The 17,098-nt window shown below is 34.8% G+C and overlaps 1 protein-coding gene across 3 annotated transcripts in view; it reads left to right on the top strand.

Annotated features, from left to right (window-relative positions):
* Positions 1-17,098, top strand: part of LOC126753234 (chaoptin) — a 307,991-nt gene that overhangs the window by 279,671 nt on the left and 11,222 nt on the right. For all 3 annotated transcript variants that reach the window (XM_050464489.1, XM_050464490.1, XM_050464491.1), the window contains one exon: positions 1,307-1,451. In XM_050464489.1, coding sequence (XP_050320446.1) covers positions 1,307-1,451 — 145 coding nt within the window. The remainder of the gene's footprint in view (positions 1-1,306; positions 1,452-17,098) is intronic.

Raw genomic sequence — 17,098 nt, forward strand, 5'->3', positions numbered from 1 at the left:
CAGGTGTTGTTAGGAGCACCCCCTCTTTATCTGATTGCCATATAGCGAGCTGTTGCCTTCAGGTTAAGGAGGGCTTTGAAGGTGTCATTGCTGCAGATTTACTGGATCTCTGACGACGATGTGGAAAAGGGGTTAGAAGTAAGTGACAAAACCGTTGGGATAATAGCCGTTGGACATGGGTCTCGAAATGCTTTTTTGCATAAAAGGAACTTATCGGAAAGGCCTGAATGTGTATGTGAAGCGCGCATTGAAAATTGAGTACATGTCATTGCAGAATGTCCTTTGTACTCGGATATCAGGAACCTTAAGGGAATCGGGATTATCTATACAGATAGACTGCCAAATGTCACCGAGGTGATCTCCACTAGTTGGAATGACGAACAGTTAGGGTCGTTGGATGGGTTTGCGAGTAAGTTATTTAGACGGCGAAGATAATTGGCTGAAACGATAAGGTTTTTGTGCGATTTGTGCGTGAGTTGGATGGTAGTATGGGGTCCAACCCTTGGTCACCAATCCAGTAGTTTAGGGTACGTGGTCTGACCGAAGACTTAATTCTGGCACAACGGGGTGCAGGAGCCCTTGGAGTACGCTCGAACCTGCTGACCCTCGGAGGGTATCGTGATGGTTTTGATTTAAAATCGGAAAGCGGGCAGACTGTTTTGATCACTCAATATAGAATTGCATTGCAAAGTTTTAGATGGGTCTCGAACTCAAGGTGGTTAGTATGTCCATCTTACACTGCCAATTGGTACTGTAAATGCCTGGCATTTTCAAAACGCTGATCAAAGCACTTATTTGATCCCCTGTGCTTTTGAGCGCCGCTCATTGTTATTATCAGCAAACATTTTATCCGGAAGTTAGTTTGTTCATAAAAATAGAGTTAAAGAAAGAAATTTCTTGACCGCATTAAAAGCCATATCGCTCGAAACCATTAACCACCGTGTTTCCTCAAACCTGATGAAATGGTTTCTTAAACAATTTGATTTACATACAGCCCTACAGTTCGTTTAATAGGACTAAACATGAAAAAAAATCTATTTTAATTTGAGTCAATTATCCGTTCGTTACTGTCCATCCCACCTCTACTCAGCCGCACCTGCAAATAATCTTATTGACCTTAACCCACACACTACACAACCAAGCACCTGCCAAAAATTTAATTATATTTGCTCAAGTAATTCACCCAAGAGCTTTGATATAATAAATCTCCTAGAGATTTCTACCAAATCCATACGCTTATCTGCTCTATTAAGTATTTGACTATTTTCAATCATTTATTGTTTGTGTATTTTCCAATCACTTACAGAATTCATACACAGTTCCGTGCGTTACATTGAAATGTCACGCACACATCTGCAAAGTGTCGACGATGAAACATTTCAGGGACTCCGATTGAAGACATTGAAATTGATCGATAACGAATTGCAGGACATTTCCGAGCGCAGTTTCAGGTGAGTGCATACATTTATATACCAACTGCTGGTTGGACGAGATGTTTATATATGTGTGTTGTGTATACGGATAGCAGTCCAACCTATTGATATATGTTTGTATAGAAAATATCATTGAACATTGAAGTATTTATTTCATATCATCAATCGTACATGACTGGGGTTGCGAGATAAACGAGACAAGGATAAGTTGCGCGCTTACAAATTAGGGTGAAAGGGAATGTATACATATATATATGAATATGTGTTTGTGATTAATAATGAAATGTATCAATTTATACGTTTGTGTTGGCATATAGTTAGTTTGGACTTGAAGGTATTGCAATTTAATTGAGTGACCAAAGGCGTATTTCCCAAGAATATAGGTATAACGGGGATAACGGAGATAAATAATACATTAAAGCCGAACATGAGGGAAGGGGGAATATACGTACAATAAAGCTATATACATACATATATATACATATAAAGCGATATTTATTTATATGCCCTATTATGTGTGTACTGTCTCGCAATTTTATATTTTGAAAGAAGTAGTGGCTTCTTTTCTAAGGATGCATGTTGGTATTAAAGGATGCTAAATTTCTAACCTACATGTGGCAACTCAAACTTGTGTTGATCATACTTCACGGGGCACATACACTTTTGTGTATTTAGATAATTGTTTACGTATATCGCATTTATAAGTCCTATTTAGAAACAAGCAGAAAAAGCTCGGGAAAATCTTTTTTCGGAGTGTTCCTGATCGAGATTCCAATTAATCAAAACTAATCGTGTGCTATTAAAGTGAGACTAAGAAACCTTGAGTTAAATTCAACTATTTTAATAAGATCATCTCTTCTTAGCTCTCCACCACTCATGTGTGTGGGCTTTAGACTGATATTAGGAATAATATTTCCATTAAAGTAATGATCAAAGAATATCATCAGACTGAGAAAATATTTCCATTGCACGTGCTATTTTGGTTAAGAGCTATTAGGTATACAGACAACCAGTCACTGAGGCCCACTGAAAAAGAGAGAGAGAGAGTAATTTTACAATAGTACTGGAAAGCTTCGGACACCCTTTGTACTCCTATATACGAGCGGTAATAAGCAACAATTTTTCTGGGATGGTAGTTTTGGTAAGCTAAGAACAGAGGCAAGCAAGAAATTTGCATAAACTTACAACTAATCCCTGTTGTAGAATGTCCAAAACAGTAAAAAATATTTATCAGCTAATCGCTAAAAAAAAACAACTGGTAATTTTTATAGAAGTCCGATATTATATTGTTCGCCGTTTACTTGATAATTTATTATTGCATGTGATACACTACTTCGCATAAAATTGAGTTCTGATGCGGAATATTAGGTTATTCAATAAGTTTTGCCATTTGATATGAAAAACGCAATTTTATGATTCAAAATACACTTTTTTATTCACTATAAACTCTCTGAACATTAATACACTTGCTCCAACGATCCTCCAATCTGTGGATCCCATCCCTGAAATGAGAGTCCGGAAGGTTTGTAAAATACCATTCAACAGCCGTTATGAAATCTTCATTTGATTAAAAACGCTTGCCACGCATACATTTTTTGAGTTCTGGAAACAAATGGAAGGCGCTGTGGGCCAAATCTGGTGAATACGGTGAATGCTCCAACAATTGAAACTATAATTCATAGATTTTAGCCATTCTCAATATGCTCTTGTACATTGTCCTGATGAAAAAGTATTTTTTCTTCTGCAAACCGGGTCTTTTTTCACAAATTGTTTTCTTCAACTGGTTCAAAAAGGTTGCAATAATATTTAGAATTAATTGTTTTACCAATTTGCAAGTAATGCACAAACAAAATTCCTCTCGCATCCCAAAAGCTGTTGCCATAACCTTCTTGACCGATTTCCGGACACGAACTCGTTTCGAAGCCGAACAACCAGGTACACACCACTCTTTGGGTTATTGTTTTAATTCAGGATCTTGGTGATAGACCCAAGTCTTATTCATAGTGATGAATCGACGCACAAAATCCACTTTATCCTTTTTAAAACGCTCCAAATATTGCTGTGAAAGTCGCATTCGAAAGTGTTTTTATTCCATCTCCCTTTTCTTTCAAGCCAAGCCCACGACTTCGGGAAATAAAAATGCCAGGTTTCAATTGTTTTAAAATTATAAAGCAATGTTTCAAGAATAAATAGTTGAAGAAACAGAATAAAAATGGTCTTACAATAACGCAAAGATTCCTACATTATCTGTGGATTAAGCCTAGAAACAAAATCTCCAATAAAAGGTATTGTCCGCAAAATAACTAGCGGTCGAAAAAAAATATTTAAATGTGGTAAAATGGGGAAGTCTAAACAAAATAGAATCTTATCCAGAATTTTGGTAGGTTTTTGCGTGTTGTTCGTGTTTTAATCGGAAGAAAACACTGATAATCCAGCAGGTATGCAAAACTATATACGGAACTTGCAAAAAAGTAAAAAGTATTCGTATAATCACTCAAGCAAATTCGTTTGTTTCATCAAAAACGCATTTAAAGATAAACTGATGGTTCTCATTCAACTGAGCGGCTACATTCTAGAAGACTGAACTTCAAACACTACTTTAAGTATCGATTTAAGTGTCGATCGAATGAGGTATGGAAATTTGATTTTATTTATTAATCCCACATAGGGTGTGTCCCTTAAGTAAAGAAGTGTATTAAAAAATTATTACTGCTCTTAATTTCGTTATAAAATATACTGTACATACATATTATGTTTCTAACGAACTACTTCAATTACGAATTACCTTGAAAATATTTATTACTATTAAATGAACCAAAAATTAATATTTATACATATTCTTGCATAATTTCCCACATGTTCGAGGTAATCAATCATTTTACTCCACAAAAATAATTATTTCCGGCTATACTTAAGTAGCATTTCAAGGAATGCAGCGAGCACTAGTGCCACACAATGTACACTAAAACATACAAGTGTAGCTGGATTTCAAAATACATAAATAAAAATAATCTCAAGAGAGAATATATGCGAACTTATGATCCAAAAATACGCTCAGCGAAAAGCATGCACACACACACCATTAAGTTTCGCTATGGTTTTTACTTTACTTGAAATAAATCTTCCATTAAGCTGCAGCAAACACAAACTAACCAGGGATTTGCTGTGCTTATTGCGATTTCATTTTCAATTTTCTTTAGCTCCTTGCACTCTCTCACACTAAGTGTGTGGGGTCAGCAAGTTAATCTCCAGAAAGGATGCTTATGCTTTGGTTTGCGTTGATTTGCTTCATTTTTCTGCATTTTAACTACTCTATTTTGCCATTTTGCCATATTTAATATAATAATATTTGTAAGTTGGTGAGCAAGTTTATTGATACAGCGGCAGCAGCGTAGCGTATAAGTCATCAATATGTTGAAAGGGTCAAGTAAGGTGCCAGCAAGCAGACAAACTGGGATGTAGCTTTGAAGAAAAAGTACATTCGTTGAACACAAGAAATCATATTAATAACATATTTAATTTTTTTTTTGGAATATATTACATTTCGGAATTCCACTCTCCAAAATTTATTTTTTTTTTCAAAATCAGCGAAGAGTTTAACTAGGCGCTTAATACTGTCATCAATGTTGGCTTGCCACTACAATTAAGATTGATCTGTGGAAAATTATGTACAAATCAATAAAATGATTAAGTGAACTTTTTTATAAATATTCTGACATCAGGTACTGTATCAAAGAAAATTTTGGGTTACTACAGCTAAACTCCTATGAGTTTTTATGATATTTCATAACCCAGTTGTGAAGATTGGCTCCAATAAAGATACTAGAAGTCACGGAAAAATCTCCTCAAGGACTATAGCAACTGAAAATGTATACATCAGCCTTTTTTTATGAATATAATATGATATATATTGGATTGGCAGATTCACATATATAAGAAAATAATATTCACAGTTTTTACCATGCAAGTAACAAAAAATAATATTGAGCACCAAAAAATTACTTATGGAATAGGAATAAACACGATATATTTGGTATTCGTGACTGCCGACAGCATGACTTAAAATTTTTAAGTATATTCGCTTAATTTCACTACTATGAGCAAAAAATAGTAAGACTTTATTTATAATTTATATTTCAAAATCAATGTCATCCGCTTCAAAGTAATACTTCTTGGCCCCAATACACTTGTACGAACATTTTTTCCATCCACGAAACATTTGTTAAAATCAATTTCCGGAATAGCCTTCAATCCGATTTCAGTAGCTATTTACGTTTAATGTCTTCAATTGACTCAAAACGGTTTCCCCGAAGTGGTCGTTTGAGTTTGCTGAATAGCCAGAAGTCACACGGAACTAAATCTGGAGAATATGATGGTTCTGGCACGATATTAGTGGAAAATTTGGCGAAAAACTCGGAAAGAATCAATGCAGTATGCGACGGTGCATTATCGTGGTGCAAAAACCAAGAATTGTCGGCCCATAATTCCGCCCTTCTTTAAAGATTAGTTTCGCTCAAATGGTGCAAAGCACTCAAATAGTATTCCTTTTTGACAGATTGGCCGGTCGGAAGGAATCGAAGAAAACTCTCAACATAACTATGAGTTTCAACCTGCTTTGACGTGGTTCTTTCGGCTTCGGCTCACCTTTGCCCCGATATTCAGCAGATTGATGATCTTTTTCGGGTCCTAAGCATAAATCAAATACCGATTGTCAGTAATAATACGTATTATAACGTTCTGATAGTCGTAAAGCAGTTTTCCACAGACTTTAAAGCGACGCTATTTTTCTAAAAAATTTAGTGATTTCGAAACCAATCGTGCTTTAACTTTTCTTAGGCCAAAATGATCTTTCAAAACGGTCTTCACTGATCCTTCCGATATTCCAACATTGCCACTAAGATCTCTGTCTGTTAATCGTTGATCGTCAAGCACCAATTCCTTCATTTTATTAACGTGTTGATCATCAGTTAATGCTGATAACCGTTTTGGATTTTTCGGCCAACCGTTCTCGACATCGTTGAATAATTTATCCAAATTAAAAAAACGCTTGCTTACGACAAACAATTATCACCAAAGGTCTTTTCGTAACAATCTGAACGTTTCAGCATTAGAAATTTGGTTTAATGGAAATTCTTTGTTGAAATAGTTTCACTCACCGTAAAAATCGCGAATTGCATGTTAAGTACTTCATTGTGACAAGCGTATACGAAACACTCATGATTATTTTGTTGTAACTTTAGGCACAAATGTCACTGACAGTCATACCAACCTAGAAAAAAATATTTCAACTAATGAGTTTTTTCGAGGTAAAATTAAAAAGTTTTTTTTGCCCATCTAAAAATTTGTTGACTTCCATATTGTGTTTTTGTTTAAGAAGACATTCAAACCTCTAAATATTTCTATTTTTGAATTTCTCTACTTAAATACTTTACATTCATATAGTCGTCCAATATAACATCCTAAGGGTTTTGACCCTAATACTCACCTGTTGTACCGTCAGACCTACCTTATTCGAAAAAAACCTCATAATAATAAATATAAGAAAATCGCAATGAGTTCCACTACTATAGATACATCATTCTTAACAAAAATATTAGTTTCAACAGAAGTAACTTAAATTTTAAATTTTTTCAAAATGTATTTTTGAATACGAATATTAAAAGAAAATATTATTTTTACTCCACTAACGATATCTAGAAATACAAATTTTGATTTAGTAAATACTTAATATTTTTATTACAGTTTTATTTTTGGTCTCAATGCAGAAGTATAAATAAAATTTATTGGAATTGAATAGACCTTCATAAATGCATTATTTGCCGTTGTCTTAGTTTTTAGAATTCAGTTAACAGTTAACTGCTAAAATTTTAAAGATGAAAAGTGTTACTTTTATTCCAAGACATGTATGTTTGTTGTATAAATAAATAAATATATTTATATACAAAAGACGAAAACGAAATGCCTTTTCATTATTTTAAAACATTTTATGTATTATAGAAGCACAAAATTTCAATAAAATACTTCGTATTTATTCACAGCAAATTGTATAAATAAAGATTTTCAGTATTATTTTAATATTTGCTCTTGCTTTTCGAATTAAGTAAAAGTAATGCTTTTTTGAAATTTTCTGTGTTTTACATACACCTTAATTTCATTCTTAAAAGCTTTATGTAACTGACCATTATTGATTCAATAAGAAATACTTTATGTTGCTTATTTTATTATTTCTAAAAATATTTACACAAAATAAAGATCAAGTTATTAAGAGAATAATATTTTGATAGGAAAGTTTGTTTACTCACAAAAAATTATTGAAATAAAGTGGAAAACTTTTACCAGAAATATTTTATTATTGAAGGTGAAGATACATTGTTATTGAATCTTATGGTTTTTAGTAAATTTACAAAATTATTGATAGAAAATATTTATTTGTACAAATCGCTTACAGAGATATGGGTGGAATGCCCGAACAAATGTATACAGCAGCAAAATGCTTGCAAACCTAATCCTCCGACTAGCTCAAACCGATTCAATATTTTTACTTCAAAATCAAAATATAAAATAAAAATTATTTAAATATCTAATAAATTATGTGATTTAAAACATTTTATATGTGTGAAGCCAACAGACTTTGCTCAAAAAAGGAAAAGAAAATTTTCTCGCGTCGCGGTGTGTGGATGAGCAATATTTATGCTCTGTTTTCGAATAATAATTCATTTCGTGCGAAAACCCATTCATCAAAATATTTTCTAATAGTAACTTTCTAAAGTAACTAAATTGCATTGGCGATTTTTACGATGAGTGAAATTATACAAGAAAGAAGTTCCAATAAATTTTGTGTGCCGAATCAAATTTCGGCCTTCGGTAATAATTGTTGTGGCGACCAAGTGTGTTTGATTGGTACAAGTTATTCAAAAAGAGTTGAGATCACGTTGACGACGAACCACGTCCGGGACGGCCATCAACATCAACTGATTACGTCAATAAAAAATGGAATTGGTGCTTGAGAATCAACGATTAAAAGTAAGAGATCTTACTGACATAGTGGCAAAATATCGGAAGAATCAGTGCAAACTCTTTTGAAAGCTCATTTGGGCCTAAGAAAAGTGAAAGCACGATTGGTTCCAAAATCACTCCTTCTTTTGAAATAATGCTTTCTCGCTACCAGGATGTCATGAATCATATTATTACTAGCGATGAGTCATTTATCTATGCTCACGACCTGGAAACAGACTATCAATCGACCGAATATCGAAGCAAAGGTATGCTGAAGCCGAAAAAACCACGCCAAGGAAGGAAAAATCAAGGTTATTTTGACAGTATTTTTGTTTGCGCAAACCTATTCGTAAAAGGAGGCCGGAATTATGGGTCGACAACTTTTGATTTTTTAACTACGATAATATGTATACCAACGCATACTGCATTGATTCTTCATAAGTTTTGTAACCAATATCGTTTCACAACCACTGTATTCGCCAGATTTAGCTGCGCGTGACTTCTAACAATCCAGCAAACTCAAACTATCGCTACGGAGAAACCATTTTGAGTCAATTGAAGACATTCAACGTGAATACTTTGAGGAGGGCGGCATATATATTTTTTTTAGGTGGGAGCCGTGATATATTTCGGAGTTCTTCCTTGAACCTACTGGTAATTACACCTAAATTTAAAAAAAATATTTCATCCATTCTTAAACAGTTTCTCAATTGTCTCAAATCCATTTTTTCCGTGTAAGAAAATTTTATAGGTTCATCTAAATGATTAGAAAATTCACACATATTTTATTATTGGAAAAGGGATGCTTCTGAATCTGAATAAAGTTCCCTTTTTTATGATCAATTATATCGAAAAGCATTAGATAGATGGCGCTATAATTCAGAATATTAAAATGTCGTACAAACTAACCGTGCGATTCTGCAACTTGAGACAGTCTCAAGTCTCTAAATCTGAGATTTTAAGTTAGAGACAATTTTTGAGACTTGAGATGATATTGCTATTCTGTAAGTGACAGTCACAAAATCTATTACATTTCATTATTCAGAGATGTTTTTACACTTGAATGAAAATAAATATGTCGAGAACAAATATTAAATTCTCTATAACATAGTCAAAAAACATAATTATCAATGAAAATAAAAAGAAAAGTTGACTTTGTTTCATAATATTTACGAAATTTATGTAAAATTGATTTATTTGTGTTTGAGTTGCTTACAAAATATAAAGAAACGACAATCGATTAATATCTATGATGATCTCTATTCAGTATATTCAAAATGGCAGACAAGAGTTCTTTTTAGTTTTGTGACCTGCTAACTACCAGGTCTCAATATTTTGAGACTAACGCTAGAGACTGTTTAGTGAATAGTAACTAGTCTCAAATTGAGATTTTAAAATGTCTCAAATAGAGACTAGACTGGTTACAGAATCCCGCTATAAGTCCCTTAAACCTCAAAAATTCATATAAAACGAAAAAAGGGTTATTTAAAACTAATTTTTTAAAAAGAACTAATATTTCTGAGCCTCATCGTATGAAAGTTTATTTGAATACTTGCATTTCAATATTCACTTATTCAAACGCATAGCTTAAGCAACTTCTTGCTGTAGCCGCATTCTGCATACAATAATTGAAAGCCGGACCTTCTCCCCAAATATGCGCCACATTTACAAGCAACGAAGTGGTTCAGCGAAAACGGCCGCTGAGTTTTTCCGTCTGTCATTGGCAAAATTAAATTTCGCATGGCTGCACAGAGGTCAACACAAACGCACAGCAAATGAAGGCAAACCATGAGACCAAGAGACAGTGCAAAAGTCCTGCGGTGCTGTGCAGTCGTTTGTCAGCTGGCCAAGGGCTGATTATGCCGAAGCGCGTCTAGTGTTTGTTGTGTATTTAGGCGGTATATAACGCTCATGCAATTTCTGCTATAAATTCTGGTTGCGCAGTGTGTTGGCTGTTGACCTAATAGAGCGCGCTTGCTGGCGCTGTGGACATTAAAGCGCATTACTAACGCAAGGCCTCGACGTTTTGTGCATGCACCCATACATTTGTAGAATAACGTCATAATGTTGTCAAAAAGCTGCCGCGTTTATTCAGCTGGTGGCCCTCTGTTGGGTGATTGACAAGTTTCATTGTGTTATTTTGACGGTCTTGTATTGTAGGCAACCTAAAAACGTAGTGTCATCTACAGGCACGCTATTACTGGAATTAGAAAGTGGTAGGCATAATTTATGGGGTATAAGTTTAGGTAAGGCTTTTCTATATCTATAGGGTTATTCGTTTTAGTTATTAGTTAATATTGTTCAACGCTAATGGTTTCGAGTCCTATAGAGCTTAACAGACCAAGAACCATTCTTTTGGTAACGTATTTTTTGAAAATTTTTATAACTTTTACAAAAGAAGCACACGAGGAACACTCTTTCAGGCAATGTCTCCGAAATCATTTTCTCAACAGAAACCATCCATATCAAGCAGACTTTACCTAAATCGAAGATAGTTCTACCCACTATCAAAATTGACCCGGACTGGCCAATGAACTTTTGGCCTAAAAATGTGGTAATTTAAAACTTTTTTTTCAGGTAGAAGCAGCACTGTACGCAGAAACAAGTTTCAGGTAGGTTTTATAGGTGAAAAGGGGGTTTAAGCCCCTAAAACCCCCTTCGCATACGACCCTGCATAGACGTCTGTCTATGACGTTGCCAAGTATCTCTTTTGCGAACACTACTCATCATAGTTTTTACAGGAGATTCGGTTATTTTGTTACGAATCTAGAATTGACCCGCTTTATACCCAAAATATTAACCAAGATGGGTGGTATCGACAAATAAAAGATTTTGAGGGTCTCATTTATCTCTTTGATATCAACACGATGATTTTCAAGTACTGTTACTTTAACTTTTTCATTTTTATCATCATTTATAAAGGTGGATGGACGATTTTCATGAGACATTTTTTTGATGACTTCACGACCTTCACTAAATGATTTGCGCCACCTGTGTTCGTGATAAAATAGAAAGTCTTTAAGAATTGTATCTCAAAGACCTGTAAAATTTCATGAAGATCGGTTGAGTAGTTCTCGGGAAAATTTGCCAACCGACCTCAAAAACACAGCTTCGAGAAAAATGAGTTTAAAGACGAGCTCACAAGCTCTCTAGACTATATCTGCGAAACTATGGCTCGGATCAACTTGGAAACTTAGGGCAATATGCTAGAGGTGCTGTAGAATTTAATAAGACAATAAGTAGATTTTTTGAAACCCGTAAAGCAATGTAACCACTACGTTATTTGGCTTTCTACTTCGCGGAAAACGCAAAATGTGGTGTATTATTCGAAAAATTCGTCATCTCAGAAAGGGAAAAAAAATTCGGGACCTTATCATAATCTCCCCCATCTATGATAATCTCAGTAAACTTCACTTTTTCTTCAAGCAGAGATTCCCTTATTTTGGTCCAGGGGAGAAAGTTTACCTAAAGCTAAGATAAACTTGGATGCCTTAAGTAGTAAACAAAACTTAATAAAGAAACTCCATTGGTCACTATTTTAAAAAATAACTCAAAAATGTTTCAAACAAAAAAAAATCTTTCTTAAGAAGAGTATTTGGATTGAATTAAGATTAAACTGCAATCTGAAGACAAAGATAGGGAAAAATAGAAAAAATTCGATAAAATAGTTCTAAGTGGTCCCTATACAAAAACAAGACTCAAAAGTGGAAAAAATTGTACTAGTTTTTCATAAAATTTCCTAATTAAGAGATTTCTAAAAAACTTGTCTTCAATCTGACAAAAACGTGAAAATCATTAAAAGATGGAAAACAATTTAGTAAATAAAGCAAGTCACCAAGTAAAACAAAAAAAAAATAAGAAAATATGCTCTACTTTTAAGCACTCATTTCCTACAGGGTACTCACCGCACAGTCAATAGGTTTCCGCTCATTCCACTCAATACTTTTGTTAGTATTTTAAAGTATTGTTGTTATTGTCGGAAGCTGTTCACATGCACTTCAATCGACAAGTCATTCCATTTCATGTAATATACCGTTATGCACAAACATTCGTACATACATATTATATACCCGCATTTGCCCTCCAGTCGCGCTTATGACAGCGCCAGTCACTCTTCCATATAAATGGTTGAAACAGGAACTACCAGCGTTGACTTGGCGAATGACACACATACCTATCCGCAAACCAAGCCGCCAGTTAACTATTCAACGTTAAACTATATCTGTGTGTGTGTGTGCAGCCAGTAGTCTACCCGGCGAGCGCTCAATTGCACCGTTGTGCATTGTGACATGGCTCATCGCAGCTATTTGAGTTTCCGCGCTGCACTGACAGCGGAAAATGATTGTGCTGATGAAGCGAGCTAAACAATGCCAACGAGCAAAAGCGCTGAAGGCAACCAGCACAGCGCTGCTCACAAGCACACACACATACATATGCACACATCATCATCCATATTTAGTGCTAATCATAATGGTGCAGTTGATAATGTGGATGGCGGTGATAATATTGCAATATTTAGTGATGACGTCGTAAATGCTAATAATTGCGATGCTGTGCGCTAGGACCCCGTGCGGTGAGCGTTAGATGGCGCTGCAATCATAACAATCATTATAATGACTGTCGCCAGTGTGATTGCGGCAGTTGCAGTTAGTTCTGTTTGGCTGCCATGTTTTTTTGTTTTATTGTTGCTATTGTTGTAGGTATTTGTTGTCAGCATTGTCGGCTGTTGCTTTTGCTGTTAGAATGGTTCCTACGAGTACAAACAGAGATATTCATGTACGAGTGCGGCTAGGGTTATGGTGCTGCTGCCGGGTAATGGTAATAGTAATGATATATATAGGTACATCTTTATTTTGGTATTTATTCACATACATAGACAATAGGGTTAATCAAAAAAATGTTTAAAAAATTGAACCCGTACAGTTTTAAATCTTTCTTTTTGATGTTAGAAACATATTTTCACCAATATATTTTTCCAAATTTCAGAAATTAGTAACATTTAAGTGGCTAGAAGTACTCTTCTTAAGAAAAAAATCATAATTTGTTTTAATGTTTAATAAAGCTTTAGAGCTCTACTTTATAATAAAAAAATGTTTTGTTCTATCAGAGGAATGAAACATAAATGCAGTCAAATTTTCCACTGTTAAACTACCAACTCGGGCATTTTCTAACTTTTCCCTTATACTTAGAAACCGAGGACAAGGGAAAAATACGTGTTCAGAGTCTTTTATACACTCCGTACACATCAAACAATATGGACTGACGTAGTTTTGAAATTTTTACAGATAGCTTCTGAAGCACCCATGCCCGCTTAGTATTTGGGTCAGGTAGAAATCCTGGTCCCCATTTTGTTTAGTTATTCACGTATGGCTGTTAGGTATAAGTCTGTGGATCCACCGTCCTTCTGTTGAGCTTTGCCACTCTTGCTGCCATATAATTATGCTCTTCTTTTTTGATTTCAGTAATTAATTTGGCGCTGAATTCGTCTTACTAGATGTCTATGGGCGGCATACTAGCTAGTACTTCAACTGTTTCACTGGTTATAGTTAAGAAAGGACTTGTTACTTATATTGCTGTAAGTCTATGTACCGCATTTATTGACCTGGTATACGTTTTTATGTCTAGTGCCTGTATCCATAATGGAGTTGCATATAGTATTACTGAGGTTATCGCTTTTGCGATTAGAAGTCGATGGCGCACACAACCTCTATTTTCCAACATTCTTGATAAGGCATTCTAAATCTTGTTTGCTTTATTTGGTATGTTTGCCAAGTGCTCCTTGAATTTCAGTTTGGAGTCCAATACTTCCCCTAAATACTTTAACTGTGACTGTGAAGTAATGGTAGTATACTCTTTTATAGGCAGAATAATTTTTTCCTCACTTTTTCTGGTGCTTATGAAAAATACTTTTATTTTGTGCTCAGCCAGTTTCAAACTAATGGAAGAAAACCATTGGCGCAGACCATTTATACATTCATTACATTTATTTTGGAGGTCATAAAGCCGTTTAGCTACCAGTATAAGGTCATCCGCGTATGTGATTAGCTTAAAGTTTTTTGGTTGTGGAATTCTTAGCACCCCATCATACGCGAGATTCCATAAAAGATTGCCTAATACTGCAACTTGTGGTACTGCACTTGTAATAGGATAGCTCTTGGTGCCTTCACTGGTGTCGTAGATCAGCAAAATAACTCATAACGGTATTTATAAACGGCTTTATAGAGGGCTTCGAAAATATTTGTCCATTTAGCAGAGTTGAATACATTTTTTACATCGGATAATCAGCGCACAATATTTTTTGTACTACCTTTCCATCTTTTGCCACTTACTGAACATTTTGCAGTGTCGACAATTTCTTTGCAAACTCCAAGCGATTTCTTATTATGCTTTCGTAAACTTTGCCCATTGTATCGAGCATCCATAAGTGATTTTTTGGTTCTGGTATTGAAACCAGGCACAGGGCTTTCCAAGGATTGTAGAACGCCTCACTTTTATTAATGCGCTGTACATTTTAGCGAAAAGCGTGGGTTTGGAATTATGGCTACCTTTAGAGCTCTATTAGATATGCAATCGATTCCAGGCATTTTATTATTTTTAATTGTTTTAACTATGACCAATTGTTATTCTTCTGTAAACAGCGGAGGTGATTCAGCAGCTTCGTTTCGTCGTTCAGCGCTAAAAATCGGGGCATGCGTCAGAAATAATTTGTCGGCCACTTTCTTCATGAACTGAGCGCATTTGGGTTTCTGCTACTTATTTTGGAATTTGAAAATACAGATTTTATAAGCAGTTTTCCAGGGGTCTATATTTGCTCCTTTACAGATCTTTTCAAAACGGTTTATTTTGCTGCGGGTATAAGCTGACTTTAGAAGCTTCTTATGGCCTTTTTTTCAACACCCAAAGAGGTGGTTGATGCGTTCAGAACACATGTTTTGGAGATATTTTAATCAGCGTTACAAAAGTGCTTCGACAAATAGTTCAAGCGCATGCAAATGTGTATAGACCTTAAAGGAGAATATATACATATGTATATGAAAAACAATAAAGCGATTTTCGATGATTAAAATTTGTGTTTGCTCTCGAATCTCGAAATATAAATGGCAACCTACATTTAGTGATTGAATCACGGCAATTTCGACAAATGAGCAGGTTCTTCTTAAGAAAATGAAGTGTGTGAAATTTCAGATCAGATAGATAAGTAAGTGAGGATTTCACTGCGACCTAGCTCAGATGTACTTGTTTTCGAATGTACAGACCGATCAGGGATCGACTATCTGTCAATGTTTGGTGAAAATTTTTGTTATGAACATACTAAAAAAACTTTTTAGAGGATAAGAGTTGAGAAAAAACTGAAACAAAAGCTTGAAACACCCTAATGTACATACTCACATGCATATAATCTCTTATAAACTCGTTCATTTCCATCCGTCTATTGCTGACGCGACATTTGCGCTTTCCGCTTTTTCGCTTTATTAGCTGTGCGTCGAATTGAATACTACCATACATTTATAGTACATAGCATATACGGATACCTACATATACTAAGTACAGCTATATGCTATCAGAGCATAGCGGCACATAGCACACTATGGCACAGCACAGCACAGTATACCATACCGTTAGGGTAAACAGCGCACGACATCGTCAAAGCTGCGTAAAGCACTTTGAAGAGCGATTCAATGGCAAAATGTTTGTTTTCCACTTAAATGCGTAAAATGAAATGTATGCAATGATGATATGAAATGTAAGTGAGCTGCGTTGATTAGCCAGTGTTAGTTACGCATATGCTATATACCATTTATTCATACATATGATATGCGGTTGAAGCGTTCGACATATGTGAAGAATATTTTGTTTCACTTAGATATTGAAGTTAGCAACTTCTTGTTTGAATTTCTTCATTTGTAAAGGATATTTTACTTTCAATTCATCTACAGATAACATATTTTTTTGTTATAATTTTTCTCAACAATATTAAATAAATATAAAGTTTTTGCTGCTTTAAAACATTACTTTCCCACAAGTTAGCTCTAAACTACAACAAACACTCCTAATTGCCCCTACATAATTCACATACACATATCAACCTTCATCATAACGATTTTATCAGCCACCCATTCATACATACATACATAGACATTCAGTGCACACAACCATTAATATCATCATATGTCCACCCACTGGCTCGCTTCTAATGCTCTTTATGTCTGCCACACTTGAGCATTGAATGACTTGCAGCAGCTGCTTTTGCTATTTTCACCACTTGATGTCATAATTGGTCATACTAAGTAAGCAATGATGAGTAGCAACAATGCGACAAAATTGCTTAAGCAGAAAAGTTGTGACAATTTTCTAGTTTTATCATAAACAGTTAGAAAATAGCAGCGTGCTCGCTTTATGGGTTGGTTCAACTTTTCTGAATGAGAAAAAAGTGGAATAATGGAGTTAAATTTAATAAGTAATCTGACTATTTTAAGGCATTAAAAATTTAATAATAATAATTTAATAAGTTTTAAAAATTCTTTTTGAAAAAAAAAATTTAACACATTTTTGTTGAGATAAATGGAAACATAACGCCTAATTGTTTCGCATATAGTCATTCCGAAGTTCGAAAATCAATCTGCCATTTCTGGCTCAATGTGCATGTTAATAAGCAAAATTGCCGCATT

This window comes from Bactrocera neohumeralis, chromosome 3 (assembly GCF_024586455.1).
Source record: "Bactrocera neohumeralis isolate Rockhampton chromosome 3, APGP_CSIRO_Bneo_wtdbg2-racon-allhic-juicebox.fasta_v2, whole genome shotgun sequence".
NCBI lineage: Eukaryota > Metazoa > Arthropoda > Insecta > Diptera > Tephritidae > Bactrocera > Bactrocera neohumeralis.